The sequence below is a fragment of the Triticum aestivum genome, chromosome 5D, assembly GCF_018294505.1.
Source record: "Triticum aestivum cultivar Chinese Spring chromosome 5D, IWGSC CS RefSeq v2.1, whole genome shotgun sequence".
Classification (NCBI taxonomy): domain Eukaryota; kingdom Viridiplantae; phylum Streptophyta; class Magnoliopsida; order Poales; family Poaceae; genus Triticum; species Triticum aestivum.
In genome coordinates, this window is record NC_057808.1 from 528447762 (window position 1) to 528465823 (window position 18062).

Consider the following 18062-nt stretch of genomic DNA (forward strand, 5'->3'; position numbering starts at 1 on the left):
AATCTTCAGTAAACAAAGCCCTAAAATCAAAATGCCCTAAAATCTCCTAAAATCTAACAACCCTAAAATTTCCTAAAATCTAACAGCCCATTAACAACCCTACTGTAACATGATAGGTTTATATGCAATCTAACAACCCTAAAATTTCCAGTGAATCCAATGAAGAGAGGGGTGGAGGGGGAAGAAATCTTACCACACGCCGCCAAACCCTGAAGCCCACTGATGGCCTTCTCCCACGCCTGAAGCCCTGATCTTGCGTGCTAGGCCCGCCGCCGCACGGCGCTCTATGTCCCACTCTGGCGGCGAGGGGGCGAAGGGGATCGCTCCGGTGAAGGAGCCCGCTGCGTCGGCAAGCTACTGCTGCCGAACTAGTTGTCCACCTCCGAGAACCCATCACCATCGCCTCCAGTCCCTCCGCCGCCTGCTGACTCGCCGCCGCCGCCGCTAGGTTTAGCCGCCGCCGCCATCGCAGGACAGAGAGAGAGACGGGGGAAAGAGGGGAGAATAGGCCAAGCAGTCAGAGCCACGAGCGCTTTGACCACGCGCGTGCCCTAACGGCCGTCAACCCACTCGCCGTCTGGCCTCGCCCACGTGGCACCTGACGGGTGGGCCAGCCCTGTCAGAAATCGTGTTAACTGCGGCAAACCGGTCATTTGTTTTTATTGAGAAAATTTACAAGTAAAGTGGTGGATTTTTGGGACGCGCTAGAAATGTGGTGGCAATTGGATGCTTCAACTTCAAATGTGGTGGTTTTTTGCAATTCACTCAAGAACTAATTAGCTAGGAGCAACGTCGTTTGGGACATGGATGGTGATGTCATCGCGGGCTCATCGATCGGCCTACTAATGTATTCGCCCTCGCTAGCTGCCGGTGCTGTGGAAGTGGTAGTAGGTGGTCAGGTAACGCGCCGAGTCGGCCGTGCTGCGAGGGGGCTGCGCGGCCGGCTTCCAGAGCACTTAAGAACAAGTAAACTAAATCAAATCCTTGGACGAAAAGATGGATCAGCATTGGTGTCAGCTTGGAGCCTTGGGTTGAGGGTCACGATTGCGCAAGAACGTCCGAATCCCATGCATCGATCGATCGGTTACGTAAGTTTGCAAAGCGTGGAAAGAGCATGCATGAAGCAATACTTGCATGATGACCAATTAATCTAACCACCGCAGATTCGATCATGTGCGTCGAAGCATCTCTGTGCCCTACACACATTTGAAATAGTCTTCTTAATCTTGATCAAAACTTACGCTTTCGAGACAGAGTCCGCTAATGGGACGAGCGGAAATTGCCTAGCATGTCGCTCACGCGATGTGCAGTGCACCTGACAATGTATGTGCAACAGCGGCGCAGTTTCTTGCAGGAGTGGACTAGGAAGCGGTCAGAGCATCTCCAGCCGCATCCCCAACAGGCCCTCCTCAGGCGTTTTTGCCGCGCCGGCGCCGAAAAAACGGCCCAGTCGCCCTTCCAGAAGCCCGTTTTTCGCCGGCTTGGGCCGAAACTGGTGCCGGCGGACCCAGGCAGAACCCGGCGCCCTGGGGGACGCCTGGGGCGCCGGCACAAGCGAAAAGGGCGCGTGGGTCCGCCCTGTCGGTGAGTCGGCGCCTCTTCCCGCCGTTTGTTCCCACTTTTCCCCACTTCCCTCCCATTTTCTCCATTCCTCCCGTCAATCTCCCTCCCGCTCGCCTCCCAGCCGGCCGCCATGCCACCGAAGAAGTACGCCGTCCCCCGCGCCGCGGCAACCGCGACCGCCTCCGTCGCCCAGCCGAAGCAGAGGAAGCCGAGGGCGCCACCGTCCAAGCCCCCGGGCATGACAAACGCCGATTGGAGGGCGGAAGTTCAGCGACGGGAGGCTGTCACCGCCAACCGGCGGAACAGGGCCATCGCTAAGAAGGCCCGTGACAACGCGGCACGCGCGGCTGCGGCTGCCGCTTCCGCGGACCAAGCCGAGGCCGAGGCGACTCGCGCGGGGATGATGAATCCACCCGGCAGCCACGCCCAGTACGTGCCCTGGGGCCAGCAAGGCGTCGGCTCTCCGCCGCCGCAGCCATGGGGATCGCCCTCTCCGGGCTACGCCGACGGGGACGCGCACGGTGGGTTCAACCCAAAGGTCACCTTCCCCGATGGACACCCGGCCCAGCGCACGCCCTCGCCCGCCTTCGCCGGCGTGCAGTACCCTCCATACAACTACTCGCCGCCCGCCTACGCTTCCTCCCCGACGCCCCCACTCCGCCGTGGCGCGCTGCCCTTCTCGCACCTCGGCGACACCGACGAGACCGAGGCTAACATGGACGACATCATCGCGGCAGGTTCGGCCGCGGCCGCCGCGTCTTCCGTGTTCGTCAACCCGGACGACACGGTGGATCTCAGCGGCGGCATGGACGGTGAGCTCAGCTACGTCTACGGCGAGGAGGAGCAGGAGGAGCAGGAGGAGGAGGATGAAGAGGAGGAGGAGGAGGAGTCGGCGACTGTTCCGGCAAGGAGGCGCAAGAAGCAGAAGCGGGCGGCCAGGTCAGGCGAGCCGCGCATCAAGTGGGCGTCCAAGGAGGAGGAATGCCTCACCGAAGCATGGAAAGTCGTCTGCCTCGACCCGACCACCGGCACGAACCAGAGCATCGAGACGTACTGGGAGCGCATCAAGGCCGAGTTCGACGAGCGCAAGCTCGTCGACCCCTAGTTCAAAGGCGTCTACATGCAGCGCGGGTCGAAGGCGATGGCGAACCATTGGGGGCGTATCCAGGGGCGGGCAACAAATGTTATGGGGTCGTCGAGGAGGTCGCGGCTCGCCCGGAGAGCGGCGCCAGCGTTGAGGATCAGGTATACCACGCCGGTCTCCCGCCTCTCTTCGCCGTTTGCGCCTGCCAACTGTTTGTTCCTCCGCGCAGTTGCTGCGCATGTTCGCCCTATATCGGCAGGGCAACAGCGACGCCGAATTCAAGTACCTCCACGTTTACAAGCGCATTGACAAGTGCGAGAAGTGGACGGAAGTCCGGCGCACCCTCGACAAGGCCAAGGAGACCTACAAGCCGGACGCACCGACTCCGGGCGCGTCAGAAGGGCGACCAGACGGCAACAAAGGTGCCAAGAAGGGGAAACACGCTGACGCGGCCACCGCTCGAGTGCAGGAATCCATCGAGCACTGCTTCGCCGACGCACAGGCCTGGGCCGTCCTTCGTGAAGAGAAGACCGACGCGCGGTGGTCGGCGTTGATGTCGAGCAGCGCCGCCAAGCTCGACCTACTCCGGACCAACGTCGCCGTGAAGAAGAGAAATACCGACCTGGCTTTCCTGCTGGGCGGGCGGACATGCTCCAGAGCAACGACGAGGCGTTCAAGGCGTGGTACTTGGCGGAGCGTGGCCTCATCCTGAACCAGCTTCCCTCGAGGACGCCGCCCACGCCCACGCCCCCGCCAAGCCCGAGTGATGATGCCGCCGAGACTCCCCGCAGCACAGAAGCCATGCCGACGCCGCCAAGCACAGAGACCCCGCCAAGCCCGCGCACGCCGACTCCGCCGACACCGGAGGCCGACCTCGCCGTCTGATGCGCACGCGCGTCCTTACTTTTTTTGTACGCCGAACTTTTCATTCGATCGCCGAACTATGGCCGCATGATCGCCGAACCGTGGCGTCTATTTTGTGAGCGGGAATGACTACGTTTGAATTTGCCGCGGGTTGGGGGGCGGCGCCTGGGACGTGGCTGGAAGCTAGGTCGCCCCCAAGGGCCAATCTAGCGCCGGTTCGCCCCCAGACCGCTCTTTTTGGCGTCCTAGAGGGCTGAACGGTTGGAGATGCTCTCAGCCTATCAGCCACCAGCCTCGCGGAAGCTGAGAAGCAAGATTTGTGTTGTGAATTTGTAATGGATCATTGCATAGGCACAAGCTAACGAAACCGAGTACGTGCGGCTTTGGATTTAATTACTTTTTGTTAGTGGAGTAGTGTACTCCTAATTATTAATTCTAACTGCTTAAACGTCATTTTTTTTAACACAGTACAGACGCAAGCGCTCATATACACGCGCATACACTCAACCCTATGAACGCACACATGCACACCCTACTCCTATGAGCACCTCCGAAAAACTGAGCCGGCATATCATCTTGAAATTTACGAAGTCACTATAGGCACCTTGTCGTCGATGGGAACGTCTTCTCCCACTAAATGCGCATCGCCGGAAATTCTGGAATAAATTCAGGAATAAATGCGAGCACCAGGATTTGAACTCTGATGGGTTGAGGATACCACAGTCCCTCTAACCATCCAACCACAGGTTGATTCGCCCTAAAAGTCATATATTTAAAAATTGAAAAAGGTCAAATTGGCATGAGAGGTAGAGCATGTAAGCACGGACGTCGCCGCACATGCACCATGAGTAGGACCTAAAGCTTTGTATCCGGCCGTCTGCTTGGCCAGTCCTGTCGGCTAAATGGGAAGTAAACGGGCGGTGCTTTCTCCGCGGCCACACGAAGCTTCCAATTCGTTGTTTACATTTCGAGGACAATTGGATTAGGGGCACTGTCTTAATTGGCCGAAAAGTATTAAGCAACCAGGCACAGCCTTTGTCTGAGAGCTGCACCGTGTGCCACCGATCGAGTGGCATTTACCTTACCTCGTGAGTGCTAGTCTGCAGACTTGTCGACCAGTAAAGGTATTATCCAATCAATCCAAAACCCTTAGACTTGGATATTCACGGGTCAAGTCTCTTGGTCTTTGACCAGCAGGTTGGATGCCCAGGACATGGACATGCCGACAGATTCATCTTTGCGCTCCTAGTTTGGACAAGCCTAACCGTGCCAACTTAGTGTCCACTGTCCAGACTCGCGAGGAGGTTGACTACGTACTATGTAAGTGTACGCACGAACAACACACGTGTTCGGACAAGTGGCCTTCGATCGGGCTAACTAGTCCGTATCAACCATGGAAGCATGACGGTGGCTTTAGATATATTGATGTATTACTTTGTTAGGTTTTTGTGAATAATTAATAAAGTGGCTGCATGCATCTTCCAGATGTAGAGAGGCCCGGGGGTCATCCTCATTTTCTGGAAAAAAAATCAGCTATGGAAACATATATAGGTCACCCATGCGGCGCAACAAATGGAACACTGCCAGCCTGGAGCATTGATGCTCTACGTACATCAATCATATTCGTCGAACCGCAATCTGATGTCTGATCGAGAACAACATTTTTAGATCAAGTTGCTGAATGAAGAATGATGCTAAGCAAAGTTCATCAATGTTCAGAAACGCTAACAATCTCTACTTGTGCGTAGTATATACTCCCTCTTTTCGGAATTATTTGCCGGAGAAATGGACGTATCTACCTAGACGAACAGCTTGAGCAAGACGGGCGGCTGCTTGGTAGTGGCCTGGTGCCCCGTCACCACCTGATCCGGCAGTAGCGCTACGCCATCGTGGCCGCCGCGCAGTGCCATCTCCTCGCGGTGACGCCTCATGTGTCCCCCGAGCGCCTGGCCCGTCTCGAACCCCATGCCGCAGATGTTGCACTCGTGCTGCTTGTTCTCCCGTCTTCTCCGTTCTCTGATTGCCTTGGCGACGCCGACACCGAGCTCCAGCTCGTGGCGGCCCCGAAGGTGGCTCGTCCGGTGCCCGCCTAGCGCCTGGAAGGAGGCAAAGGCACGGCCACACGTCTTGCACACGAACTCCCCCTCACCCGACGTCGCCACCACGGCGCCCCTCGTGCGTCGCCGTGCTTTCTTGGCCGGTGACCCGGCTGAGTCCGCTGAAGTCGTAGACGACGTCGATGAGTCCGTGGTCAGTGCCAGCGCCAGCGACAATACCTCCTCGTCCCTCGAGCGCTTCATCCCAGCTCCCATGGAGTTTGATGATCCTCCGACTTCTTGTCCTTCGTAGACTTCCAGCTAGCTTCGTTGTCTGTGTGGGGGAATGGAGAATGAACTAGTTGATATGGCATATGGGTGGCTCATGTCATATATAGGTACGTGGGTGTGGAGTTGGTATGGGCTGGCAAACTAAACGCATATCTAGCTTGTTGCAACTGGAAAGCTACCAATTAAAATACAACAATGTATTTTACCTTAAGTAAACTACGTACGTACTACTTACTGATGATGGTACCGCACCGCGTAATTTATATACCAGTGCGCAGCTTGTATCCTATCTCAGTTAAGTAAACTAATAAGGTCTCAACCGTGTGCCCCTAAAGAGGTTACTAGTACAAGTATGCACCTGCCACTAAAGATGCTAATCAGTCCAAAACATTAAACTTTTAGATTCGGATATGCATGGGTGAAGATGTACTCTTGCTCTTTTTCACCAGGTTGGATGCCAATATATGGACATGTCGACAACTTAACTAAGTAATCTCCTTATGAGAGGCAAGCACAACCGTGTCAACACGGTCGTGACTCGGGAGATATATATATATAGTCGGAAAGAGACGTCGTCTTCGTACTTGTCTTTATAATACACATGTTGCCCAGGACATCGACGAAACTTGTCCGAACCAGCGTTCCACTATCTAAGAAGGAGCAACAAAACTTGGGACACAAGTAGATTAGCACATACAATCGGCATGCACATATATGGTGACGTCACTGCGTGATCATTGATCCAATCTATTTGTGCAGCTAGTTGAAGTGGTAAGTCGTACTGCGAGGGGGCTGCCCGGCCGGCTTCCAGAGCACTGAAGAACAAGTAAACTAAAATCAAATCCCTAGGGAAATCGGTCAGCATTTCTCAGCTTGGAGCCTTGAGATCACGATTAGGTAAAGCGTATAGACCGGCCGAGCGATGTTCTAGAACCAAAACAAAAGTTTACTGGCGCGTACGTGTTCTCACTTAGCGCGTAGCTCACTCTCAGTTGGGACACAGAAGCGAAATCAAACAGGCTAAACCACAGTAGCTAGCTACATCGATCATGACATCACGTATCGGCATGGCTCGTAAAACTGCTCCCCGCGCACTAGTCTAGCCAGGTTAGATGCTAATAACGTGTTTCGTGGACGTTTTGGATATGCACCAGCAGTAGTCCAGAGGATTGAGACTTTGCGGGTTGTTGATGATCGTTATTTGGATAACGGCTTGTGTCCCACGTGTTTGTCTGCTTCGGCTAGAGTTTTAATTTCTAGTGTCTTCTACTTCCTCCGTCCAAAAATAAGTGACTCAACTTGAGTAGTAAGTAGTAACTGCCCGAGAGAGTTGAGCCAAAAAAATTAGTTGTTAACCTATGAATGATGATACATGAGGTAGGCCCTTCTGTGCGATCATCTTAGTTTATCTTTGCCCGAGGCTAGAACTAGTGGTTATATTATAAATCTCGGTTGTGCTAAAACTCAGCCAACTGAGGTTTAGTTATGTCTCATTCACGTGTATGACCGTCTGATTAGAAGGAACTGTGATTCGTGTTTTTGTTGCCGATAAGTTTGTCCAGCGACACAGGTTGCATGTTTCATGATGATGTCGGGTGAATGAGACATAGTTATGTCTCAGCTAGATTAGTTCTAGGTGCTCCCTATAAATTTCATGTTGCAAAAAAAAACAGAGTTTTTTTAGCTTATCATTTTTTCGAAAACATGGATAATATTTTCGATTAGGTCACATAATTCAAATTACTATATTTTTGTAAACGTTTTTTATGAATAATTTTCTTTATATTCTTAGATATTTTGTATAACAGTTGCTGATTTTCAAATAATTATGTCATATTTTCTGGATCATAATATTAACATTGTGTGAATTATAGTCTTATAAGGCTAGTTTCTCAATGTAATAATAAAATCATAGGAACACCCCGTAATTTGAAACCAAAATATATCGTCTAAACTTTTGTGAATGTAAGTCTCAAACTATAGTTTGTGAAAATAATATTCCAAAATTTCAATTTCTTCATATTTTGCGAACTAGGCAACACATAACTGCTCGTCTATTATGGTTTGCCATTGTCAAGCTTAACCACCAGCCTTGAATTAAGCATCAAGTAGCACATCTAACATTCACCCATGCTCTGTGAACTAAGAATAAAGTGTAATTTATCTAAGAGATATGCTCTAGGTCTAGGGTGTGTTTCACAGACAGGCGTGAGTGAGGTTCCTGGATGTAAATCCTTGTATGCTCAAAAAGAGATTATATCATGCATAGAGGAACCCTACAATAAGCGCTGGCAAATGACAGGGTTGATGATGATTATTTATCATGACTGAAATGCGCCGCCTTGGATTCTCGCTTCCACCATAAAAGAGGAGGTGGTTCACTGGATCACCGCAGGCGCAAAAAAGTTGAAATCCTTCGTACTTGGAGAGTAATTCACTTGTAATCGCGGGGTCTATTGTAACACAGAAAACTCTATTCTCCTTCTTATTTAATAGATGAGGCAAATATTTTGCCTCCATTTTAAAGAAAAATCCTACGCGAGGGTCCACATCTAATATAAGAAAGTCACCATCACTCCATATATTATTACTAGGTCCCGCGCTATGTCGAAAAAGGTTGAAAAAACCTAGACAACTAGATATCTATGACAAACTCTCCACAAAATTCCCGACTCTTCCAAGTTACAGCCATCCGATCATTCGCACGAAACAAACGCTCCGCCCAACCTCGAGTCCACCCCTAACATGGAGCTGGCAAAGAATAAAAAAGATACTGAACGATAATAATCTTTTTTTTTTGCAGCCTCTAGCTAGGAGCCGCAACTACTCTTACGTAAGCATATACGGCTGGCAGCAGCGTTGCGCGTGCACTCCTATCGTTCATGAGGGAGAGCATTTGCAATTGGTGGTTCGGTCAATTCTTAACCGTCATAACCACATTGTTTAGTTGAGCCGAAGAGATGCGGACGGATCTGAAAAGCAAGAATAATGAACCCGAGTGAGTCCTGCTATACTGCTATCCCGCAGGAGTATGAATCCAAGCTACGGGAGCTGGACCAGAACAAGCTTGCATTGCCAAATGGTCAAGTACGCGTGCACCGGACATGGTGAAGGAGAGACGTGGACCATGCGCGGCGGCAAATGGAACAACTAGGCGAACTAGCACAACGCAGAAACGCCATAAGTCCATTTTTGCAGGGAAACGTTTTTAAATAATTATAAAGATTTTTCTTTGAACATATCACGAATCATAAGGATTGATTTATCCCGTAACTTCATTATCAGTGAGAACATAAACCCCAAATTCTTGATACCGTTTAAATTAGCCCCTCGACCCCTTCAGAAACTGGTTTTCACATACGTGGCATAATTTGACTAAGTTAACTACCTTGTCAGCATCGTAACTTGCCTTCTGCTTCCATCTAATCCAACTTCGACAGAGGTCACGATTGTGGAGGTGGTGGCGACCAGCTAGGACTCCAACCGAGAGCTTGAGGAGGAGGACGACAAGCTGATGGGGGACAACATCGTCCTCTCAACTCCATCGAGACTTACCACGTGGAATGATGCACCACCGAGGAGCGGTGCATGATGGAGGAATCCGAGACCTCCTACAACATGGAACAACTCGCTGCCGAGGAGCGTCGCACATTCATGGGGGGTCCAAGGTTGCCTACCGTCATGAGTTCCACTATCGTGAGCGTGCACGACAACGCGTAGAACAACCTGCAAGATGACATTGTCATCGAGGAGGAGGAGGCCACGACAATAGCGAAGAAGGCAGCAACGGTAACGAAGGGTTACCAAAGGCAGGGCCAACGTCCAACGACGTCATCGTGATATCCTCTAACTCTGACCTTGCGGCATTGGGCTATGACGGAGAAGCTTGTGCTAAGCTAAGCTTCTCTGTTTATACTTAGCAAGTGTTTTATTTTGTGTCCATGCATGCTTCGAGTGTGCTGGGACACAAAGGGCTGGCCTCGGGTATGCAGCCATGCAACACTACACATTCAACTGTTATTCGATCTTCATCGGAGCCGGACGCGTCCGTGGCTGCTCAACAATTTCTGATGAAGCCAAACGTGTGCGTCTCACCCATGCACGCACCACCTGTGGTCCCGCCTCCAGACACGCCATCTTCGGCGGTGGCGTTGAGTTTATCGGTGGTCGTGACTGCCGGAGAGGGGGTTGCTACTACACCCTCATCCCCTCCTCCGGTGGAGGTTCCTACACGTCTTTCTTCATCGGAGGTAACTCCCACATGTCGTAGTGCCCGTCATGCAGTGGCCGACGATGGAACAGCTGTCACCGACGAAGACTCTTTGGCCAAGGCTATGCGGCGTAAAGCTGTGCAGAACCTCGACAACCAAGGTACTTCGTCATCACCCAAATCATTTTTGTCTTTTTCAAATACATCCATCATTGCTAAGTTGAATAATGTGGGTGTTAGTCTAGGAAATAAGGAGAATGATATTTCTGTTTCCGCAAACCCATTAAGACATTTGGAATATGACCGATTAAAGGTCACTCCACGAGTTTCTAGCAAATCTTTTACCTCTCATCTAGATGAGGAGGAGCTGCATGCCACATCAGATGGTCAGCTACTCGCTCATGTAGTAGGGGAGGTTTCGGACGTGGGCTTGGAGAAACCCGGGCTTAGTTCATTGATTGAGCTTACAGCTTCCGGTCGTAAATCCAAGTCCAACCGTTCGAAAAAAGGCCGTAAACCCTCTTAGAGGGTGAAATTTTCTAAATCTCCTATTGTTTCCTCATGAATGGCATGTTCTTTAATAGCAGAGGCCTTGGTGACTTGGCTAAACATCTATTCATTGCGGAGTGTAATAGGGAGTATAATTTAGACTTTCTGGCTTTATCTGAAACGGGGAGACGTGATTTCGCAGCAAGTCTGCTTGACCGCCTGTCTGGAGGGATAGACTACAATTGGATTTCACGACCACCTCGAGGTCGTTCTGGGGGCATTTTACTTGGCATTAACACAGGGACTATGGATGTTCTGGCTAGGTCGTATGGAGAGTTTCATATTAAACTCCATATCCGAAACAAAGCTGACAACCTCACATGGACCCTCGTCACCGTGTATGGGGCAGCCTAGGATGAGCTCAAGGCCGTTTTTCTCCGTGAACTGGTTAATCTGGCGAAAGATAATCCCTACCCCATTCTTATTGGTGGGGATTTTAACTTGCTATGATTTCCAAATTAGAAAAGCCGAGGTAGGTTTGATAATCATTGGCCTTTCCTTTTCAACGCTGTCATTGACAGTCCAGATTTGCGAGAGGTTTCCATGATTGGAAGACAGTTCACTTGGGCGAATAGTCTTCCGGAGCTGACATATGAGAAACTAGACCGCGTTTTAATGGATACCGACTGGGAATGCAAATTCCCAATGGTTTCTGTTCGCGCTCTTCCTCGTATAGAGGCTATTTCAGACCATGCACCCATTCTCTTAACCACTGGATTACCTCGACCACAGTACCGACGCAGGTTCAAGTTTGAACTAGGTTGGTTGCATCGGGATGGATTCCATGAAATGGTCAAGGAGGTGAGGAATAAACCGGTTGCCGGGCTTACCCAATACACATATGGAACAACAAAATGCGTGCATTACGTAAGTTCCTTTGTGGATGGGCTAGGCACATAGCGGGTATCCTCAAGAAGGAAAAGCTCCGTATTTCAGCTATCATTGATGATTTAGAAGCTCTGGCAGAGATTAGACCTCTCTCTGACATTGAAATAGAGATCAAGAGTCAATCAAATGCCCAGTTAGCTCGCATGTTGCGCGAGGAGGAACTCAAGTGGTACCAACATTCAAACTCTCAGTTTATCCTGAAAGGTGATTCGAATACGAGATTTTTCCATGGTGTCGCTAATGGTAGACATCGGAAGAAACTTATTCATTCCCTACAACAGGAGGAGGGCACGATTGAAGGGCATGAGCAACTTAAGTCTTATATCACTAGTTATTATAAAAATCTATTCGGAACCCCTGAGGAAGGAAACTTCTCGATGGATGAGTCTCGAACAGATGACATCCCCCAGGTTTCTGATGCGGAAAATAGCCTTCTAACATCTCCATTTTTCGAGGAGGAAGTTAGAAAGGCGGTTTTCCTAATGGAGCATAACAAAGCACCGGGTCCTGATGGTTTTCCCGCTGAGTTCTACCAGAATTTTTGGGAGGTCATCAAACAAGATTTCCTACTCTTGTTTGGATGCCTTCACGTTGGCCAACTAGAGTTGTTCCGTTTAAACTTCGGTGAAATTATTTTATTACCTAAGGTTAATGAGGCTGAAAGGATACAACAATATCGTCCAATTTGCCTCCTTAATGTTAGTTTTAAAATATTCACCAAGGTAGCAACGACTAGGCTAAATTCGGTTGCTGAACATGTGGTTTGTCCTTCTCAAACTGCTTTCATGCAAGGCAGAAACATCCTAGATGGGGTTGTTGTCTTTCATGAAACAGTTCACGAATTGCATCGGAAAAAACTGGATGGGGTGGTTCTTAAAATCGACTTTGAAAAAGCTTATGACAAAGTCAAGTGGTCTTTTCTTCAACAGACTCTCAGAATGAAAGATTTTTCTGCTGAGTGGCGCGCTATGATCCATAGTTTCGTGTCTGGAGGTAGTGTTGCCATTAAAGTCAATGATGACGTTGGCAACTATTTCGAAACGAAGAAAGGATTGCGACAAGGTGACTCAATATCGCCCATGCTATTCAATATAGTGGCTGATATGTTAGCGGTCATGATTGAGCGTGCCAAGGTTGATGGACAAATTGATGGGGTAGTGAATCATCTAGTGGATGGTGGCGTATCTATCCTCCAATATGCCGATGATACGATTCTCTTTATGGATCATGACCTCGAGAAAGCAAGAAATCTTAAATTAATTTTATCAGCATTCGAGCATCTCTTAGGGCTTAAGATCAATTTCCATAAAAGTGAACTGTTTTGTTTTGGTGAGGCTCAAGACGAGGCCCATCTGTATGCTGAGCTATTCGGATGCGGATTGGGCCAGTTTCCGATCACTTATTTGGGGATACCGATACATTATCGGAGACTCACAAATGCTGAATGGAAACACGTCGATGAGAGACTACAAAAAAGACTAAGTAGTTGGAAAGGTAAATTGCTATCTCTGGGTGGAAGGTTGGTCCTCATAAATTCAGTACTAAGTAACATGGTACTATATATGATTTCCTTCTTCCAATTGCCGAAAGGAGTATTACATAGATTGGATTACTTCCGATCGAGATTCTTTTGGCAAGGAGATAGCGAGAGAGAAAATATCGACTGGTTAAATGGAGTGTGGTTTGCCGTCCCAAGGACCAAGGCGGGTTGGGCATTCATGACCTTAAGGTTAAGAACAGGGCCCTCCTCGGCAAATGGTTGTTTAAGTTGTTGACGGAAGATGGTGTATGGCAAACCCTCTTAAGGAGAATATATGTGGGTTCTAAGGCGGTATCCCAAGTATACTGGAAGCCTGGGGACTCTCATTTTTGGGCCGGACTAATGGCAACGAAGAAATATCTCTTCCGCTATGGTTCCTTCTCAATTAAGGATGGCTCAGAAATTAGATTCTGGGAGGATAAGTGGCTAGGTAGTGCTACTCTCCGGGAACAATATCCAGCTCTGTACAATATTGTGCGTCACAAGGGCGATACTATTGCCAAGGTTTTGGAATCATTTCCGCCAAATGTGACGTTCAGAAGGGATTTAATTGGACCTAGACTCCAATCGTGGAACATACTGCTCCAACGGTTAACCACGGTACAATTGTCACAAGGGTCCGATATCTTTCGTTGGAACCTACATGGGAATGGGCAATTCTCAGTGGAGTCTATGTATAGAGCTCTGATCCAGTCAGATGTGCCAGTTGATAATAATAAGAAGATCTGGAAGATGAAGATACCTCTTAAGAATAAAATTTTTGCGTGGTATCTTCGTCGCGGAGTCATTCTTATTGAAGATAACCTTATTAAAAGGAATTGGCATGGAAGAATGCAATGTGTATTTTGTCCGCATGATGAGACAATAAAATATTTGTTCTTTCATTGTAAATTGGCTCGTTCTATATGGTCAGTCATCCAGATAGCTTCTGGCTTGTATCCTCCGTGTAGTGTTGCTAATATATTTGGCAGCTGGTTACATGGGGTTGATCACAAGTTTAGAATTCTTCTCAGGGTGGGAGCGTTTGCCGTGATTTGGTCGCTTTGGCTATGTAGAAATGGTAAGGTTTTTAATGATAAAAGTACTTCCCTTATGCAGGTTATCTACAGATGTACCGGGACGCTTCGTTTATGGTCCTCTCTACATCGAGTGAAGAATCGAGACCTGTTTACGGAGGTGTGTACACGATTGGAGGTTGCGGCGAGGGATACTTTTACCCAACATGGGTGGCAGCATGATCTTAGGATTGGGCCTCCTACCGTTTAGGTGTCATACAGATATTCATCTTTGTATTTCGCCTTCTTCTTTTATTTTGGCTTGTCGTGACGACTTTGTTGGTTGTGTGCATCTTAGTTATGCAGAGGCGGGTTGTAATGCTTAAACCCTTTAAGTAATAAAGCGCCCCTTTTCGGAAAAAAAAAGTGTTTTATTTTGTTTAGTCTTTTAGGAGATCTTTTATTTGATCTATGTTAGAGTAGCTCAAATTATGGTAATTAATCATTTGTGTTCGCTATGTTGCTTAACGAGTAGCTCAAATTAAGAAGTTGTGAGCTTCGGTTAACGCGACAATATAAGTTAATTATAAAGTTTACATGAATGATCAAGTGGAATGTTTATATGGATGCATAACATGGGTCGAACCGTGGAAGTGAATTCAAGTGTTTACATGATTCATTTTCTGGCGATGGCTTAAAAACCACCCTCTCATATTAGCTAGTCTTTTGGGGGATTTAAGTTTTGGGTTTGATTTTTAGGGTTTGGGCTTTGCGGTTCAATTGAAGATGCTGTTAAGGAACACTTTAGTTCGAAAGATTTGGTGGTATGGATGGTGGTCAATTACTCCCCCGTCCGAGCTTGGAGGGATGTCCAATGGAATTGGTTGAGTCCTAGGTTGATGAGTCAATATCGTCAATTGTAGAGGGACAAGATATAAGATGGGTCGGTCCCACATGGCAGGTCAACAAGCATAAGCGAGAGGACAACAAGAAGCACAACAATGGTTGTTGCGATGGAGTAGAAAGAGGAAGCCCCGTTTTACTTAGGTACTGGCGGATTCGACTACGGAATCCGCCATCAATAATGTACGGCAGAAGATAACGCTTTGGGAGGATGAGAAAAATGACCAGGTTTTCCTATTTCACAAACGACTAGAAAGTTACTATTTGTAAGTCGACGCTAGGAACCATCTAATGTGATCTTTGATAAATAGATAACTTATTAGACCATTCTTAGTGTACCCTAGTAAATTTTTGATAAAGAAAATATATTAACATCGTAAAGATACCAATTACAGCCGGCATATGTGCCACCAAGATGTCCAAAGAGATCAAGAATACATATAGTCAAAAAAGAAATAAAAAAAGAAGAAAGGAAAAAGACCCCGCCTCGATGATCAATCACTAGCAACAGCAGCACTGTAACAACCACCGAAGACAGCACCTAGATTAAAAAGTTCTTCAAAAGAAACTCTTCCAAAAAGGAAATAATGCACAAGCGTTATCATTGGCTGGTCAAAGATCTTGAGTTTTCACTCTGGAGAAAGTCTGAGTTCGCCTAAAAAACAATGGCTTCAATAAGGCCATTGCCAGATACAACCAAGAAAGGCCATACCTTGGGTTTTCACCCTGGGAATCGAGACTCGGTACTCGAGGAGCACCACCTAAAATTTAGTCCCCCAGTGCTATCGCCCCCGCTTGCCGAGGCCGCTGTTACAAGTCACCAACCACCTGGCATACAGTCTTCATCGCATCCAATACACCCTTCCGCCAAAGCCTCAAGACCTCCAATCACAGCCACCATGCCTTTCTCCACCTCTATCAATGCCTTGGGAATCTTGACTTAGACATGTCGCATGACACCGATAAGAAAGCGAAGCTTCGTGCATCGCCCTAATAAGGCCCTGATGGTTGATAATATGATCGCGCCAACGGAGCATTTTTGATCTGGATATCCAGGGGCGACATACGTCAATCTGTATAGATCTCCAGCACGAAGACCGGAACTCGTGAGCGGCCAGATCGAAGAGGTCGACATATGGCTGAAAGACGAATTGGCGGACGAAAAGCGCTAGGGCAGAAACACCACTGCCATGCCGCTAACTCCACCAGCCGACAGCCACGACGGTGTCGGCCGCCCGCGGCCCATGCCGCCCACAGCCCGCCTCGCTCGAGCGGCTAAATCGGCCCTAGCTACCGCCAGATCGCAGTAGCCGGCGACCACGACCGCTCAGCAAGCACACCACCTCTACGTTTGAGACGCCATAAAAAAAGTAAATACATCATGTAAGCATTGTATAAGACAGCAAAAGTACAACAAGAAATCTATCATAAAAAAAGTGTCCCCTTTATGTTGTCTTGAAGTTTAACCTCCACATGAATAGATCATCCCACACCCACTCCAACACGATTCATTCGTACTACCCTGTTTCGGGACTACAGGTAATTATGGGCATAGAGCAGGCTGGATTATGAATTTATGATCGAATCAATTGAGAATATGCGAACTAACTTGTGGTTGGATGGTTAGTAGGACAGTGGTATCCCCAGCCAATTAGGTTTAAAGTCCTGGTACTTGCATTTATTTTCAGGATATCTGACGACGTGCGTTCAGTGGGAGGAGACGTTCCCGTCACCTACGAGGAGCCTACGGTGACTTCGTCAAATTTTAAAATGATATGCCGACTCAGTCTCTCGGAAGTGCTCATAGGGGTAGGGTGTGCGTGTGTACGTTCATATGAGTTGCATGTATATATGAGCGCTTGCGTTTGTACTTTGTTAAAAAAAAAAATCAGTTCAAGAATAGTTCAGTTGAAACAACATAAACGAACGAATCCATTTATATAATCTCTGAAGAAGTCACACTTGTATATGTACACATATAAAGGAATGAACCAACCAATGGTTAACACCTAACTACTACGAGAGTGCACGCATACGCATGCCGAAAACTCTGCACTAGAAGTCTAGAGCTACTGAAATCGGTCTAGACAAAGAGCTCGAGCAGAACGGGCAACGCCTGCGCCACCTCCTCACGGTGCCGGCGCATGTGGCCGCCGAGCGCCTGCCCCGTCTCGAACCCTTGGCCGCAGATGTGGCACTGGTGCGCCTGCTTCTGATCCGTAGCACTCTTGGGCTTGACCGAGCAGTACTGATCGCCGGTGGTGAGGGCGAGCGCGAGCCCGTTGCGGTCGCGGAGGTGGCTAGTCCGGTGGCCACCCAGCGCCTGGAACGACGCGAACGAGCGGCCGCACGTCTTGCACACGAACTGATCCCGACCGGCGCGGCGCATCTTCTTGCTGCGGTCAGCGACAGCGCCGAGGCAGAGCGAGAGGGCGAGGGACACGACATGCTGGTCGGCCGCTTCAGCCCTCTGGTGCTTCGTCATTGCGAGTCGAAGAACAGGGAACTTGTGGTGTGGAGCCGAGGAATCTGTGGGAAACGGTCACCTACTGGGAGCCGGAAGGAGCTAGCTAGGCACAAAGGATGGGCTCAGAAGAAACCTGAAGCTGTTGTGATGCCGCTGGTGCCGGGTGTGTGAGCATGGTTGGTGTTTATATAATGGAGTCTGGAGCGGCAGGCAGACGAGTAGACGAGTAGCTCCGTCGCTAGCCGCCAGGTGGTCGCGTGTGTCCCACGTCGGCGTTGACGTCGTCACCGGCCGGCGACTCGGCTGTCCATATCCTTTCGCTTGGCCATGTACTGCTAGTAGTACTAGTAGGGAGTTGGGACCGTTTAGGACGCGCAGTTTGACGTGTACGTACGTGTGCGCTGGCCTCATCCATCCATAGGGCTGTTAGCCGGAAGGGCCCGCGAAACGGCATGGAAGAAGCTAGCAGCTCACGGTGTCATATAGGAGTATTCACCAACCGGCTCACGGGTCAAGAGTCAAGAGTCAAGAGAGAAAGTCTCGATCCCCAAGACTAAAAAGCGCTCCGCGAACAGACTCTAGACAAACAAACGGTGGGTCCAACCTTACCAGACGAGTACTTAACTTGGTTGATCGCTGATGTTCTCCACTGATAGTGGCATGGTTGGTACT

At 49.0% G+C, this 18062-nt stretch overlaps 2 protein-coding genes across 2 annotated transcripts; both read right to left on the reverse strand.

Moving 5' to 3' along the window:
* Nucleotides 1-5170: 5170 nt before the first annotated feature.
* Nucleotides 5171-5893, reverse strand: LOC123125990 (zinc finger protein ZAT12-like). Its single transcript, XM_044546418.1, has one exon. The coding sequence runs from the start codon at nucleotides 5821-5823 to the stop codon at nucleotides 5311-5313; it is 513 nt and encodes a 170-aa protein (XP_044402353.1). The 5' UTR covers nucleotides 5824-5893; the 3' UTR covers nucleotides 5171-5310.
* Nucleotides 5894-16831: 10938 nt separating this feature from the next.
* Nucleotides 16832-17542, reverse strand: LOC123125991 (zinc finger protein ZAT8). The gene has a single exon (XM_044546419.1). The coding sequence runs from the start codon at nucleotides 17406-17408 to the stop codon at nucleotides 17007-17009; it is 402 nt and encodes a 133-aa protein (XP_044402354.1). The 5' UTR covers nucleotides 17409-17542; the 3' UTR covers nucleotides 16832-17006.
* Nucleotides 17543-18062: the final 520 nt, after the last annotated feature.

Excerpts from the sequence above, each read along its gene's own strand:
- LOC123125990 (XM_044546418.1), bottom strand. The coding sequence starts at position 5,823 with ATGGGAGCTGGGATGAAGCGCTCGAGGGACGAGGAGGTATTGTCGCTG.
- LOC123125991 (XM_044546419.1), bottom strand. The coding sequence starts at position 17,408 with ATGACGAAGCACCAGAGGGCTGAAGCGGCCGACCAGCATGTCGTGTCC.